We start from the raw sequence: 15,281 nt of genomic DNA, 5'->3' as shown, positions 1-15,281 counted from the left end.
CCCGGAACTGCTTCCGTTTACAACAGTGAGCGCAAGCTAGATTCAAGTGATTATTACGTTTTGAATATGGATATTTGTCTTACAAAAACGCATCGATTCGCTACAGGAGACCTTTGTTCACCCCCCGGAGCCGTGTGAGACACTTTTTTTTTTTATTATGGATGGGTGCTTTTTATTTCACTTCTTTTGGTCTGAAGCACTGCAACACCCGCTGACTGCAATGATATAGCTTGGAATAGCCAGGACAATTTTTAATATAAATCCGACTGGATTCGTCTGAAAGAAGAAAGTCATATACACCTAGGATGCCTCGGGGGGTGAATAAAACACAGCCTAATTTCATTTTTGGGTGAACTAACCCTTTAAAAGCACTGCAAAAAATGCTTTTCTTATTTAGATTTTTTGTCTTGTTTCCAGGTTAAGATTATTTTGCTTACCCCATTGGCAGATTATTTTGCTTGTTCTAAGCAAAAACTCACTTAATTTTTACTTGTTTTTCTGAAAACAAGACAATAAGTTTTACTTGTCTAGAAAATCCTTCTTTAATTTTTTAAGATATTTTGACTGGAAACAAGACAAAAAATCTAAGTAAGAAAAGCATTTTTATATAAGTTTATATAAAGCAGAAGTAGATTTAAGTTTGCAGTTTTTTTTTGTTTAAAGAAATTAATACTTTTATTCAGCAAGGATGTATTAAATTGATCAAAAGTGACATTAAAGACATTTATAATGTTACAAAAGATTCATATTTTAAATAAATGCTGTTATTTATAGTCATCAACAGTTGCAGCACAACTGTTTTCAGCATTGATAATAATAATAAATGTTTCTTGAGCAGCAAATCAGCATATTAGAATGATTTCTGGAGGATCATGTGACACTGAAGACTGGAGTAATGATGCTGAAAATTCACAGGGATAATTTACATTTTAAAATATATTCAAATAGAAAATTATTTTAATGTGTAATAATATTTCACAGTATTACTGTTTTTTTACTGTATTTTTGATCAAATAAATGCGGCCTTAGTGAGAATAAGTGACTTACCAACCTCAAAACGTTGAACGGTAGTATAAATGGTCTGTTCGTTGAGCCGTTGGGGTGTAAATAAAATAAGATGAAATAAACCCTAATTAGAATGTTTGAGAGATATCAGTACAGTTCGGCCCGGCAAACTCTGTAATACATTAAAATGAGGGAAATGCGACAGTTTGGAGAGACTCTCGCAGCAGACGAGACAGATTGAATGATGGAACATGATGGATGCTGTGAGAATGTGAGGAGACTTGTTAATGAACAGGTTTTAGACTGTCATGTTGTCAGCTGTCATCATTTGAGCAAGTGTAACAAGTTCTAATGAAGGTTTATGGGGCCTCAAAACCCTCCCTCGGTCATTTTGAGCTTGACCTCTGTCACGGAGCGACTGCCTCTCCTCACGTCTCCTCTTCTCAATCCTCGCCCTACAGCTAGGATACTGATCTTCATGTTTCGTCTTCAGGTTATAATTCACGTTTAGGTCATAGAGCAGTATGTATAACTGTACTTCTTGTGGTTGTGGTTCTCCAGGCCCGGTCCAGGAGGGAAGTACTGTCAGAAGGCCAGTGTGGAGCACAAAGTGTGTGAAGGGCCGCCGTGTTCCAAGGGCCTGCCTACGTTTAGAGACCAGCAGTGTCAGTCTCATGACCGGCTGGCCAGTAAGAAGAAAAGCCAGATGTGGACAGCTGTGATCGATGACGGTAAGACTAAAAATACACCTCTGTTTGCAGAATGAAAGCCAATATTTGTTTCATACTGATTTTGCCATGCTGATTCCAGAAATAGTGCCTGTTTTGCTCAAGCATGTTACACTTTCACACAAAATATCATGCATTGTGTAGCTTTTTTTTGCTTTTGACAACCATTTGTAAGCTGAAGAAGTCTTGTATTATCACTTAATCAGCAAAAAAAAAAAAAAAACTGCCACAAAGACATGATTCCTGTCTTCCTCTGAACCAGATTACAGAATGTGATTTCCACATGTATGAATGATTTAGAAGACATTATTTTATATCTAATCCTCATTTCAAAGTTATTCAAGGAGTTCTGGCCAATCACAGCAGAAAATGCAAACATGACACATATATATATATATTTTTTTTTTTTAAATCTGTAATTCTGTGTGAGAAAGCCTCTGCTTTAAGTTAAATGTTAAATTATACATTTTGAATACTACTTTTTGTTGTTAAAACAAAACTTTTGACATTTGACTGCTTTTGTTATTTTGTGCATTAAAACTGTTCAGTTCGGTGTCAGACCGAGAAAGTGACCAAGAGTCTGAGCTGGATTGAAAACAGCACTTGTGTGATTTCACACTGTGAGCTCTTGTCAAGAACATGTTCACTTGATTACTGTGCAGTTTATGAGCAGATACAAGAGGGTGAATGTTGTGTCTTGTTAGAGTCCAAATTCATCTCTGAATTCTGTGAGCCAGTCGTCTTGATGTTCCGCTGCTCTCGCTGTCACTCATAATCATCTTAAACGTCCTGTCATCTCAGCAGCTATCTATCTATCTATCTATCTATCTGTCTGTCTGTCTGTCTGTCTCTCTCTCTCTCTCTCTCTGTCTTCTTATTTGTCTGCATATTTATTATCATATTGAAAAACCTGCATAATATATATATTTGCAACGAAAAACACTTATTTTCTGCAATTAGATGGAAACAGTATAACCAAAGAACCCGAGCAAACATCTTCCTGTGCACCTGAAAGGCTTCACTCTCTGACGAAAGCAATGAAGCCGCAGCACTCAAAAGCACTCTCTCTATTTTACCTCACAATGGCAGAAACACAGGCTCTCCAAACTCTGATCGCTCGAGAGTCACTTACAGACATTCACTCTATCAGTGAACTTTCATCTTCTGCAGACTAAAGGAGCACGAAGCTGCTCTTAAATCGCAACACGTCACTCAGAAACAGGCTTGTGATCTTCTTAAGTAGACTCCTCAGAAAAAATGTGCCACATAACACCGTGACTGCACTTCATGTGTCCTAACTGAAAGTACAGAAACTTGTGCCTCTTTCAGCCTTTTGTGAACAAACGGAAACATTAAAAAATGATGCATGTACATGCTAAATGAAGCATTTATTTATGTGTGTGTGCTTTTATTTCCCAGAAAAGCCATGCATTCTATATTGTTCACCCGTCGGCAGTGATGCACCGGTACTAGTGGCAGAACGTGTGCTGGACGGAACGCCATGTGGACCTTATGAGAGCGACCTGTGTGTGAGCGGAAAATGTCAGGTGTGTATTTTCATATGCACTACTGTTCAAAAGTTTGGGGTCAGTAAGGTTTTTATTTTTATTTTATTTTTTTCTCACTAAGGCTGCATTTTTAAAAAATACAGTAAAAACAGTAAATATCATTCAAATTTAAAATAACTGTTTTCTATTGTAATATATTTTAAGATGTAATTTATTCCTGTGATGCAAAGCTACATTTTCAATCTATCTATCTATCTATCTGTCTGTCTGTCTGTCTGTCTCTCTCTCTCTCTCTCTCTGTCTTCTTATTTGTCTGCATATTTATTATCATATTGAAAAACCTGCATAATATATATATTTGCAACGAAAAACACTTATTTTCTGCAATTAGATGGAAACAGTATAACCAAAGAACCCGAGCAAACATCTTCCTGTGCACCTGAAAGGCTTCACTCTCTGACGAAAGCAATGAAGCCGCAGCACTCAAAAGCACTCTCTCTATTTTACCTCACAATGGCAGAAACACAGGCTCTCCAAACTCTGATCGCTCGAGAGTCACTTACAGACATTCACTCTATCAGTGAACTTTCATCTTCTGCAGACTAAAGGAGCACGAAGCTGCTCTTAAATCGCAACACGTCACTCAGAAACAGGCTTGTGATCTTCTTAAGTAGACTCCTCAGAAAAAATGTGCCACATAACACCGTGACTGCACTTCATGTGTCCTAACTGAAAGTACAGAAACTTGTGCCTCTTTCAGCCTTTTGTGAACAAACGGAAACATTAAAAAATGATGCATGTACATGCTAAATGAAGCATTTATTTATGTGTGTGTGCTTTTATTTCCCAGAAAAGCCATGCATTCTATATTGTTCACCCGTCGGCAGTGATGCACCGGTACTAGTGGCAGAACGTGTGCTGGACGGAACGCCATGTGGACCTTATGAGAGCGACCTGTGTGTGAGCGGAAAATGTCAGGTGTGTATTTTCATATGCACTACTGTTCAAAAGTTTGGGGTCAGTAAGGTTTTTATTTTTATTTTTATTTTTTTTCACTAAGGCTGCATTTAAAAAAAATACAGTAAAAACAGTAAATATCATTCAAATTTAAAATAACTGTTTTCTATTGTAATATATTTTAAGATGTAATTTATTCCTGTGATGCAAAGCTACATTTTCAGCATCATTACTCCAGTCTTCAGTGTCACGTGATGCTTCAGAAATCGGTCTAATATGCTGATTTGCTGCTCAAGAAAAAACTTTCTGTAATTTAAAAGCCAATTTGCACATGTTCACATACTCTTTTCAAACTGTTAAACCTAAATTCAAATTCTAGCCCAATACAAACATGAATAAGACAGCAATTGGCAACATTTCTATAGTAATACCATGTTGAAATATATTCTGAAACTAAAATATCAAATACTATCCAAGCAATTACATGTAACTGATTGATGTAAAATTATTATTTTTTTAAAAACACCATAAATTACCATAGACATAGTCTAGATGACTTGTGCACTATATTTTATGCTGTGCACAGTCTTATGAAGTCATACGATAGCTTTGTGTGAGGAAGAGACTGAAATTAAAAATGCATTGTAATGTTTAATATTTAAACATGAAGTAAAATAATGACTGTTTCTTGTCCAGTTTTCTAAAAATCCCCCATTCATACACTGTCATATATTCCTTTTTATATATATTCTTCTTCCAAACTCACGTCTTTGGTTGAGCCAGAAATCGACAAACAGAACAGTGTGTTTACAGTTTTCACAGGGTCCTCATACAAATATCATATTGATTGCAATTGTCCCTGAAATAAAACTGGAATATGAGAAGACTGATATGAGGGATTTTAGCATAAAAATGACACAGTTATTGCATTTAATGAAGTTTAAGGTTAAAAACCTGCCTGATCGATTGATTAAAGATGGGTGTGAGATCATATTGCGCCAGTTCATTTTCTGCAGTGATTTACAGTAAGACATTGCATAAGAGTATTTGATTAAATTAGATGCTTTGTGATTGTAGAAGCATGTTGTCATAGAGGAAGACTGATGAAAGAACGAGAATAGAGAATGAACAAGAAAGTACAGTTGTGTAGTAGTTTTGAGAGTTGTGTAGTAGCGTAGTTGTTTGACAGTTAAAGACGCGTTGCACACTTAGGAAGCTTAGTTTTGACCGATGTTTCTACTGTCAACCACACTGTTGCTCAATGGCCACTAGTAAGTGTACAAGACTGAAAGGAGGTCACAGTCTGCAAGCCGCCTCCACTAATAGAAAGCAGGACTGAAAAAAGCAGGTCAAAATGTCTGGAAGTGATTTCACTGTGTGCACTATAACACACACACACACACACACACACACACACACGTGCAGTTACTGTACATGAGTGTAGGGATTCATCAGCCCTGAACATTGACTACGTCCCTTCATTCTGTAATATAAACATGCTCCACCTGGGCTGCCCCACAGGAAGTGAGCAGATTCAGGGTCAGATCCTGTCCTGGTTTGTCCTGACCACAATCCCAGCATCGCTGTTTTGGAGTTAGCGCTCATATTCACAGTCTGAATGCAGCTCTTGTGTCAGAAACATCCAGAAGGAGTGAACGGATGCTCAGCGCCAGGATCATTTAGTGAAAATATGATTTCTGTGTATTTATGTTTATTTATTCCATTCTGCTTTTACTTTTAAGCGAGCCTATTAAGAAGCAAATCACTGACAGAGATTACCTGGATTTAATGAAAGCGACAATAGGGAGGACATTATTTACTCACAGGATCCAAACAAGAAGATTCTTTCAGCGTCATTAGCATCATCCCTAATTTTCCGATTTGTCAAATGTTTGTTAGTGTTTCTCAGGAACACATGCTCACTGTTTTTCTGGTGAATACTGATTTAATTTGCTGAAAATGTGTTCAACCTCAGGCCATCCAAGATGTAGATGAGTTTGTTTCTTCATGGGAACAGATTTGGAGAAATGTAGCATTACATCACTTGCTCACCAATGGATCCTCTGCAGTGAATGGGTGCCGTCAGAATGAGAGTCCAAACAGCTGATAAAAACATCACAATAATCCACAAGTAATCCACACCACTCCAGTCCAACAGTTAATGTCTTGTGAAGCGAAAAGCTGCATGTTTGTAAGGAACGAATCCATCATTAAGATGTTTTTAACTTCAAACCATTTATTCCTCTATAATCTTGCTTTCTTCAGTGAAAAAGTCATCTTGTCTGAATCAGGAGAAAAATATGCACAGATCAAGCACTGATTACAAGCCAAAACAGTCCAAAATAGTTCTGAACATATATGTTGGTGGATTTTGATGTGGGAGGACAGCAGGATGTGGACTTCTTCACTGAAGAAAGTGTCATTATGGATTATGGACTTGTATTTTGTCCAGAAACGATGGTTTAATGTTAAAACATCTTAATGGTGGATTCGTTTCTTACAAACATGCGGCTTTTCATTTCACAAGACATTAACTGATGGACTGGAGTGGTGTGGATTACTTGTGGATTATTGTGATGTTTTTTTCAGCTGTTTGGAATCTCATTCTGACGGCACCCATTCACTGCAGAGCATCCATTGGTGAGCAAGTGATGTAATGATACATTTCTCCAAATCTGTTCCCATGAAGAAATGAACGCATCTACATTTTGGATGGCCTGAGGGTGAGTACATTTTCAGCAAATTTTCATTTTTGGTTGAAATATTCCTTTAAACAGACAAGATTCCAATTTGTCTACACTGAATGCAAAAAATGGGGCCTGACATGACTCATTTGATCATAAAGTACAACCAATCAGAATGACTCTGTTTCCACGCTCTCTCGCCCTTAACACGCACTTAAACACATCGTCTTTGAACATTCCTGAAGTGAAATGAAGAATGACTTCCTGTGCATCCAGATAATTCATCAGTTCAACCAGCGGTGACTGCCACAGACCATTTACTAATGGCATTTTACATTAGGTTTCTGAAATCATTCGCTAAAGATTTACATGATGAGGCTTTCACTTTCAGGCGTTATTTTGTTGCGTTTGAAGTTATGCAACCATTGAGCCATTATTCTTTATGTGACTTATATTCCTTTAAACAGACAAGATTCCAATTTGTCTACACTGAATGCAAAAAATGGGGCCTGACATGACTCATTTGATCATAAAGTACAACCAATCAGAATGACTCTGTTTCCACGCTCTCTCGCCCTTAACACGCACTTAAACACATCGTCTTTGAACATTCCTGAAGTGAAATGAAGAATGACTTCCTGTGCATCCAGATAATTCATCAGTTCAACCAGCGGTGACTGCCACAGACCATTTACTAATGGCATTTTACATTAGGTTTCTGAAATCATTCGCTAAAGATTTACATGATAAGGCTTTCACTTTCAGGCGTTATTTTGTTGCGTTTGAAGTTATGCAACCAGTGAGCCATTATTCTTTATGTGACTTGATGTTGTGCCAAAGAAATCAGATTATATTACACTGATTTGTTATTAACATTGGGCAACAACTTGCTTTGGCGTGTTCTTTTGTCGTCTTTTTTTGAAAGGTATTTTGACCCCTTGTATGGCGTTTTCTTTCTTGTGGAGCACAAAAAGAGGATTTTTTGAAGAATCTTAACACAGCTTCTTTTCATACAATGACACTTAATACTGAATTTTCAGCATCATTACTCCAGTCTTCAGTGTCACATGATCCTTCAGAAATCATTCTAATATGCTGATTTGCTGCTCAAGAAACATTTATTATTATCATCAATGTTGAAAACAGTTGCTGCTTTTTGTGGAAACCGTGAAACCTCCTTTTTTTCCAGGAGTCTTTGATCAATAGAAAGTTGAAAAGAATACTAAAAATCTTTGCTGTTTACCAAAAAACCTTGTTATATAATTTTATGTTGTACAGAGCAATCAGCAGCATACAGGTTTGGAGTGACATTTTACAATTCATTCATACCAATCGAGTTTTTTACATTCCTGTAACTCATGGATCATGAAATCAAAGATTTTTTGTTCTCTCAATCTGCCTCCTGCAGAAAATCGGCTGTGACGGCATCATCGGTTCATCTGCAAAAGAAGACCGGTGCGGCGTCTGCAACGGTGACGGCAAATCCTGCAAGATCGTCAAAGGAGACTTCAACCACTCCAAAGGGATGGGTGAGTCAGAATGAGGGGAATCAGAGAATCATTTATGTTCATCTGACTTTAATATAAACTTTCAGTCTCGCTGTAGTGCGTCATCAGGCCTGCTGGTCCTCAACACAACTTAGACTAAATTCTACAAGAGGCTCAGCCTCTCTTACTTCCTCTGATGGACCACCACTGCAGTTTCTGTGTGGTTGTGTCTTTAGTTTGGAATGGTGTGGGCTTGTTGAAGTTAACAGAGAGAAAGACTGAAGGAGAAGAACAGCGAGTTTCCTCTTCCATTGACCATGTTGGTTTTGTGTCTCTCAGTCCCTCATAGCCTTTGTAAGAAGGTTTCTACGTGCGTGATGTCGAAACCCAGAGCTGTTCTCAAGTGTTTCTCATGTAAGATGCATGGTTTGACGTGTGTGTGTGTGTGCACGCGTGTTGTTTTGATACAAACTATTCTATGGGATTAACACCCAACTGCTCTTGAATGATTATATTAAACACACCCCTTTACACTAGGAGAGTTGATGTTCTGATTCATTTCAATACAATATACGCTACCGTTCAAAAGTTTGGGATCAGTAAAAACTATTTTTGGCGTGTTTATGAAATAAGATTCTTATCACTGTTGTTGTTGTTTTAGCTAAAACTAAGTCTATTAAAATAGTTACTGTTAATTGAAATAAAGCTAAAATTAAGTACAGTTAGATTAAAAAACTTAAAGATTAGAAATGTTGCCTTGACAGCTGACTGAAATAGAAAGTTGAACTGCTTAAATGACTAAAACAGAAATAAAAATAAATGACAGAATAAAAAATAAGAAAAGAAAATGACGAACTTACTGAAATTTTATTTAAAATTAAAGTGAAAACTGAATTTATAAAAATCAATTCTAATTCAAAATTTGAATAAATACTATAATAATATAGAAGTAATACTAAAATAACACAATTTCTTATTTCACCAAGTCTGCATTTATTTGATCAAAAATACAGCCAAAAATTTATAGATATTATTCCAATTTAAAATAACTATTTTGTGTTTTAATATATTTTAAAATACAGCCTTTACTCAAGTATCACATAGTGTCACATGATCCTTCAGAAATCATTCTAATGTGCTGATTTGCTGCTCAAGAAACATTTCTTATTATTATCAATGTAAAAAAAAAAGGTTGTGCTGCTTTATATTTTAGTGGAAACTGTAATACGTTTATCTTTTCAAGATTGTTGATAAATTAGATTGTTGATAAATTTCTATTGATAAATAGAAAGTTCAAAAGAACATAATTTATTTGAAATAAAAACCTTTTTTAAATTCCTTGTTTTATTGTTGTGATTTTTTTATTTTTTATTATTATTTTCTTTTCTTTTATGTAAAGCAATTTGAATTACCATTGTGTACGAAATGTGCTATATAAATAAATTTGCCTTGCCTTGCCTTTTGTAACATTATACATGTATTTACAGTCAGTTTTGATCAATTTAATGCATCCTGGCTGAATAAAAGTATTAATTTAAAAACTGTAGTGATCACAAACATTTGAACGGTAGTGTGTTTAATTGCGTTGGCTTGTCAAAGTCAAGATATTTAGATTTTTTTTTTTCAAAACCCCTAATCACCGAACAAAATTCAAAGTTTGTCTTGTTGAACTTCCCTTTTCTGGTTAATATGATGTTTTCATTTAACTGACATGCTCCATTAGGTCTGTTTGTGTGAATGATTTGAGAGGTTCAAACGTTTTGTCATTGCAAACTCTCTTTATGAGCTGAGTAAGGACTCGTGCTCTTGAGTTATCTGTTATTCACTGGATTCAGTCCGGATGACTCCAAGGTCACATTGAGTGCCTCCCAAACCTGCTTTAACACCAAGCGTCCCAACGGTCTCCAGCTGCTGTAGCTTCAGGCCATCATCATCCTGTCCACTGCTGAATGTGGGAATATGCCATTCCCCATGCGGCTTTTGCCCAGCCGCATGGGGAATGCGTTAGGACAACACGAAGGACTTCAGACTTTACCAGCAGTTATTGCTGAGCCAAAGCTGCATGCATACAGTTTTGCTGTTTGAGACAATCAGAAGTCTTATAATTTAGCATTCCCATCATTTTATGATCATATCTACGTTCGCAGTCCATAAAATCCCCTTTTGCTCAAGGGCTTTCTTGGCTTTGTGCATGTCAATGAGGAATTTGACATGAATTTGAATGTCTGACATGATGTTGTACAGTCTGCTTTGACTTTTACTAAAGATCTAATGCAATCTGACAAGCAACAGTTGCAAAGGACAGAAAGCAACTGTACAGTTTCAGGAATTTCAGGAGTCAAATTGACTGATTTCTTTTGTTTGCAAGGGCCTCATAAAAAATTAAGTTTGCTCTTTTAAGTAAATCTTTAAATGAATCTTTGGGGCTTCTGAAACCAGTTCTCACCGTGTAAAGGTGGGTTTTAGTGGATTTTCAAGAGCGGTCATGAGAGGATTTCACTCCTATAGAAAGATCTGACTCTCACTCTTTCACATTTAACCACATTTGCTTCTGGAAGTATTTTCCCCATTCATTTTTTTCCATAGGTGCACTACCGTTCAAAAGATGTTTTTTTTTTTTTAAGAAATAATACTTTTATTTACAAAGGAAGCATTCAATTGATCAAAAGTGGCAAGACATTGTAATGTTAAAATGTTTCTATTTCAAATAAATGCTGTTCTTTTGAATTTTCTATTCATCAAAGAATCCTGAAAGAAAATGATCACGATGTCCACATAAATATCAAGCAGCACAACTATTTTCAGCATTGATAATAATAATAAATGTTTCCTGAGCAGCAAATCAGCATATTAGAATAATTTCTGAAGGATCATGTGACACTGAAGACTGGAGGAATGATGCTGAAAATTCAGCTTTTATCACAGGAATAAATTTAATTTACAATATATTTCAATAGAAAACATGTATTTTAAATTCTAATATTATTTCATAATATTCCTGTTTTTCCTGTATTTTCTGATCAAATATTTTTGGTGAGCATATAAGACTTCTTTCAAAAACATTAATAAATCTTGCTGACCCCAAATTTTTGAACGGTAGTTGCAGCATTCTTCATGCGTGTGGGATGTCGCTGCTCATACTCATTAGCAACAATTCCTATGGTGACTGTGACTTTGTTTAAATATGAATTTGACTGACTCGTGGCTTCTGCAGAATCATAATTAATCACTTAACTTCAGAGATCATGGTAGGTCTGTACTGAATTGTTTACATGTTACCACTAAACATTGATTTCTCTGTGGAGAGAATGATTGGGATTGTTACTTCTGGAACTAAGGCTGGGCGATTTGGCAAAAAATTTAAATCTCGATTTTTCCACAACGTTTGACCGATTCTCGATTTTTTACGATTTTTAACTAGGAATCTCAAAAGTCAAGGTAATTCAAATTCAAAATGACTGAAGGTAACACCAGTAGACTAAATGTTCTGTAAAAACAACAGCAGCTTTCAGCCTGTCACCATGATGCAAACATGAAATATCAGACATACAGTAGTAGTTCTTCACAGGTTTTTTATTCGATTGCGCTGCTTTTTCATTGTTTTTTCTATGCAAACATGGACGTGTTTGACTGTTGCGCTCGCGTCTCTTGCAGCGTTTCATGCATGAAACGGCAGTCTAAAAACGCGGCGCTCAAGTTAAAAGAAGTTCACTCCAATCTTCTTGCATATTTTTCCTATTCCACTGCCTACGTCGCATCTTTGTCAACACAAAAGCGCATTGTGTGACTGGCGCTTAGTGCTATATTTATGGTCCTTCACAGAGCGCGTCGCACGTGAGCGGTTAATCATGTGCGCCGACATGTGGTTGGATCGTTCTTTTCTCTTTACTGTTATCACCGGCATATTGTCAAAGTGTCTAATTCTAACATTTGGTAATATTTCTATTCAAAATCGTGATTCCTCGATTTCTAAAAAATAAAATCGTGGCAAAACATTAAATTCGAATTAATCTATAAAATCGGGGAAATCGCCCAGCCCTATCTGGAACTGTTGTGCTTGATTAGGGTTGCACAATGTGTGCTTTTGGTGTGTGTTTGAGAAAAAAACAGCATCTGATGCTTATTAAGTCCTCTTTGGATTCTCCTGGAAGAATTATATCGAGTTCAAGTCTCTCTCAATGCCTCAGTTTGGTAAAAGTCAACTAAAATGAAGCAGTTGTTAAAAAATGTGGGGGTTAGAAAGGTTTTTTTTTTATGAAAAGAGTCTCTTATGCTCACTAAATCTGCATTTATTTGATTAAAATACAGATAAAACAAGAGATTACAAATTAAAATAACTGCTTTGTATAGTAATATATTTTATAATGTAATTTATTCCTGTGATCAAAGCTGAATTTTCAGCATCATTACTCCAGTCTTCAGAGTCACATGATCTTCAGAAATCATTCTAATATGCTGATTTGCTTCTCAAGAAACATTTCTGATTATTATCAATGTTGAAAACAGTTGTGCTGCTTCATATTTTTTTGTGATAACTGTGCACTTTTTGTTTTAGATGAATATAAATTTCAAAATAACATTTGTGTGAAATAGAAATGTTTTAGTAACATTATAAATGTCTCTACTGTCACTATTGATCCATTTAATGCATCCTTGCGGAATAGAAGTTTTAATTTCTTTAAAAAAAAAACTGACCCCAAACTTTTGAAATGTAGTGCATGCTCAACCAGAAACATCACCTTCTCATTCACAGGTCTTATAATGCACAAAATTGAAGCTAAATTTATTCCCTAACTGCTCAACAATGACCCTAATGTCTTTACTGAGCCTCTGAAGGAATAATTGACCCAGAAATGAAAATACTGTCATCGTTTCTCGCCCTCATGCTGTTCCAAACCTGTAGGATGTTATTTTATTCTGTAAAACTGAAAAATAGATCTGTTGTCTTCTGTTGCCAATGAAAGTGGAAGATGATTTATACTTTAAAGTTCCTAAAATGCCATAAAAACACCATAAAAGTAGTTCATATTAGTTTTTTGTTCATGTTGTCTTGCAGTTTTGCATTGTAGTATTAATCACCATCCACTTTCTTTGTAAGAATAGGAGCTTAAACATTTAGTAAAGTATCACCATCATTTTTGTATTTCAGAAAAGACAGAAAATTATACATAACAGGGCTCACAAATCATTTGCACGTGTTTCTACGTCTTGCCGATGTAAACATTCAAGCGTTTTAAACCATTCAAGCGCTTGAGGCTGAATAGAACTCCGTTTTGTACTCGTCTGCGCACACAGAGAGCCGTGTTTCAGACAGCGCGCACACCGAACTGATTCCTCTTTCGCGAATCCTTGCGTCTGAATTGACACATTCTGAACATTCTCTTTTTGCTTCAAATTTCGAAATTATACAATCTAATTACAATCTAAATAACATGCATTTAGCATCTTTGTTAGCATTGTAATTAAAATGCAGTTGTTGCCTCTGATTTTAAATGGAAAGAGCACAGACAAAGCCTTTGTTTATATGAAGAGATTTATTTTATTTGTATTAATTATTTATTTGATTTGGAATTTGCTTTAAAATTTCAAGTTAGTTTTATTATTTGACAAAGAAATATGCAACATTTTGTCTGAGAAATAATAAAAGTACACCTTTTCATTTATAATTTGTAGGGCTGGGTAAAAAATATCGTTATCTCGATATTAATCGATTCTCATTTTTACGGAACGATATTCTTAAATCCCAAGAATCGATTAGTCTAGCCTGTTTTCAGTTAATGGACGGAAGGAACATTGAAGGGCACTTCCAATCCAATAAATCGCTATAAGCTTAGTCAGATAGAAAAATAAACTGTAGAGAGGGGCATTTTGCTAAATATATGCACCATATAATATATTCATTATAACTTTTACTGATATAATTTTTTTACTGTTACATTCTTCCTCAATGTTTAATATATGTTTGAATAAATCCATCCAGTTTTTATGACAGCCACCATTTAAATGTTTATATTTAAAAAAAAACGAACTGAAGTAGAAATATTATTATGTAACTGTAACTTTATTATTGTAAAAACTTAATTAATTTTAACCTTCAATATTATAGTAATGTAGTACCAACTGACTCTTATGTATATTTTACAGCATTAGTTAGTAGTAAAATTTGGCATGTACTGTACCTGATATATATCCAAAATAATCGACATTGAATCGAATCGAATCGAATCGCAAGCTTGTGAATGAGAATCAAATCGAATCGTGAAATTTGTGTCAAAACCCAGCCCTAATAATAACTGTAACTTTATTATTGTAAAAACTTAATTAATTTTAACCTTCAATATTATAGTAATGTAGTACCTGAGCTATTCCTTTTCAAAAGGCAGACTTCACTGGTACTATAAGGTTTCCCGACAAATTTCGCTCAGTCTTCCAGGGGAGGCCGAAAAACGTTTGGCAGAAAAGCTTTCCTACATCTATATTCTCAACTTTCATTTTTTGAGATGAATTACTCCAACAGAAACTGAATCCCACAGTCCAGCGGTTATTCCAGGTCCTCCAGATGTGGTGGCACGTGAACGAGTGTGTGTTTCTGATCTGGGGTTGGTTTGTTTTATGCTAATCAGGTGGCCGGTCATGTGGTTCTGGGTGTTTAACAGGGGTTTGTGGTGCTGTGTGGAGTGATAACCGCATGTTTGTGATCATGCCAGGATAAAAAAACACGGTGAGTATAAAACAGCTTTGGTGCAAAGTGTGGGGCAGTAAAGGACACTACTTTACAATAACCATTTCAGACTGTCATTTCAGACTGTCATCCAAAGCGCAGGTCAGAAAAAGTCCTGCTTCTGATCAGAGTCGACCACCAACTTACCCCAAAGCATCTGACACACTATATATATATATATATATATATAT

The 15,281-nt window shown here is 35.7% G+C and overlaps 1 protein-coding gene across 1 annotated transcript in view; it reads left to right on the top strand.

Annotated features, from left to right (window-relative positions):
* The window catches only part of LOC107719674 (A disintegrin and metalloproteinase with thrombospondin motifs 17-like), a 112,592-nt gene that overhangs the window by 63,346 nt on the left and 33,965 nt on the right, over positions 1 to 15,281 (top strand). The window contains exons 14-16 of the mRNA XM_016527156.1: positions 1,567 to 1,736; positions 3,153 to 3,280; positions 8,291 to 8,411. Coding sequence (XP_016382642.1) covers positions 1,567 to 1,736; positions 3,153 to 3,280; positions 8,291 to 8,411 — 419 coding nt within the window. The remainder of the gene's footprint in view (positions 1 to 1,566; positions 1,737 to 3,152; positions 3,281 to 8,290; positions 8,412 to 15,281) is intronic.

The sequence above is a fragment of the Sinocyclocheilus rhinocerous genome, unplaced genomic scaffold (assembly GCF_001515625.1).
Source record: "Sinocyclocheilus rhinocerous isolate Xijiao unplaced genomic scaffold, SAMN03320098_v1.1 scaffold2406, whole genome shotgun sequence".
NCBI classification, from domain to species: domain Eukaryota; kingdom Metazoa; phylum Chordata; class Actinopteri; order Cypriniformes; family Cyprinidae; genus Sinocyclocheilus; species Sinocyclocheilus rhinocerous.
This window is presented reverse-complemented; position numbering and strand designations above follow the sequence as displayed.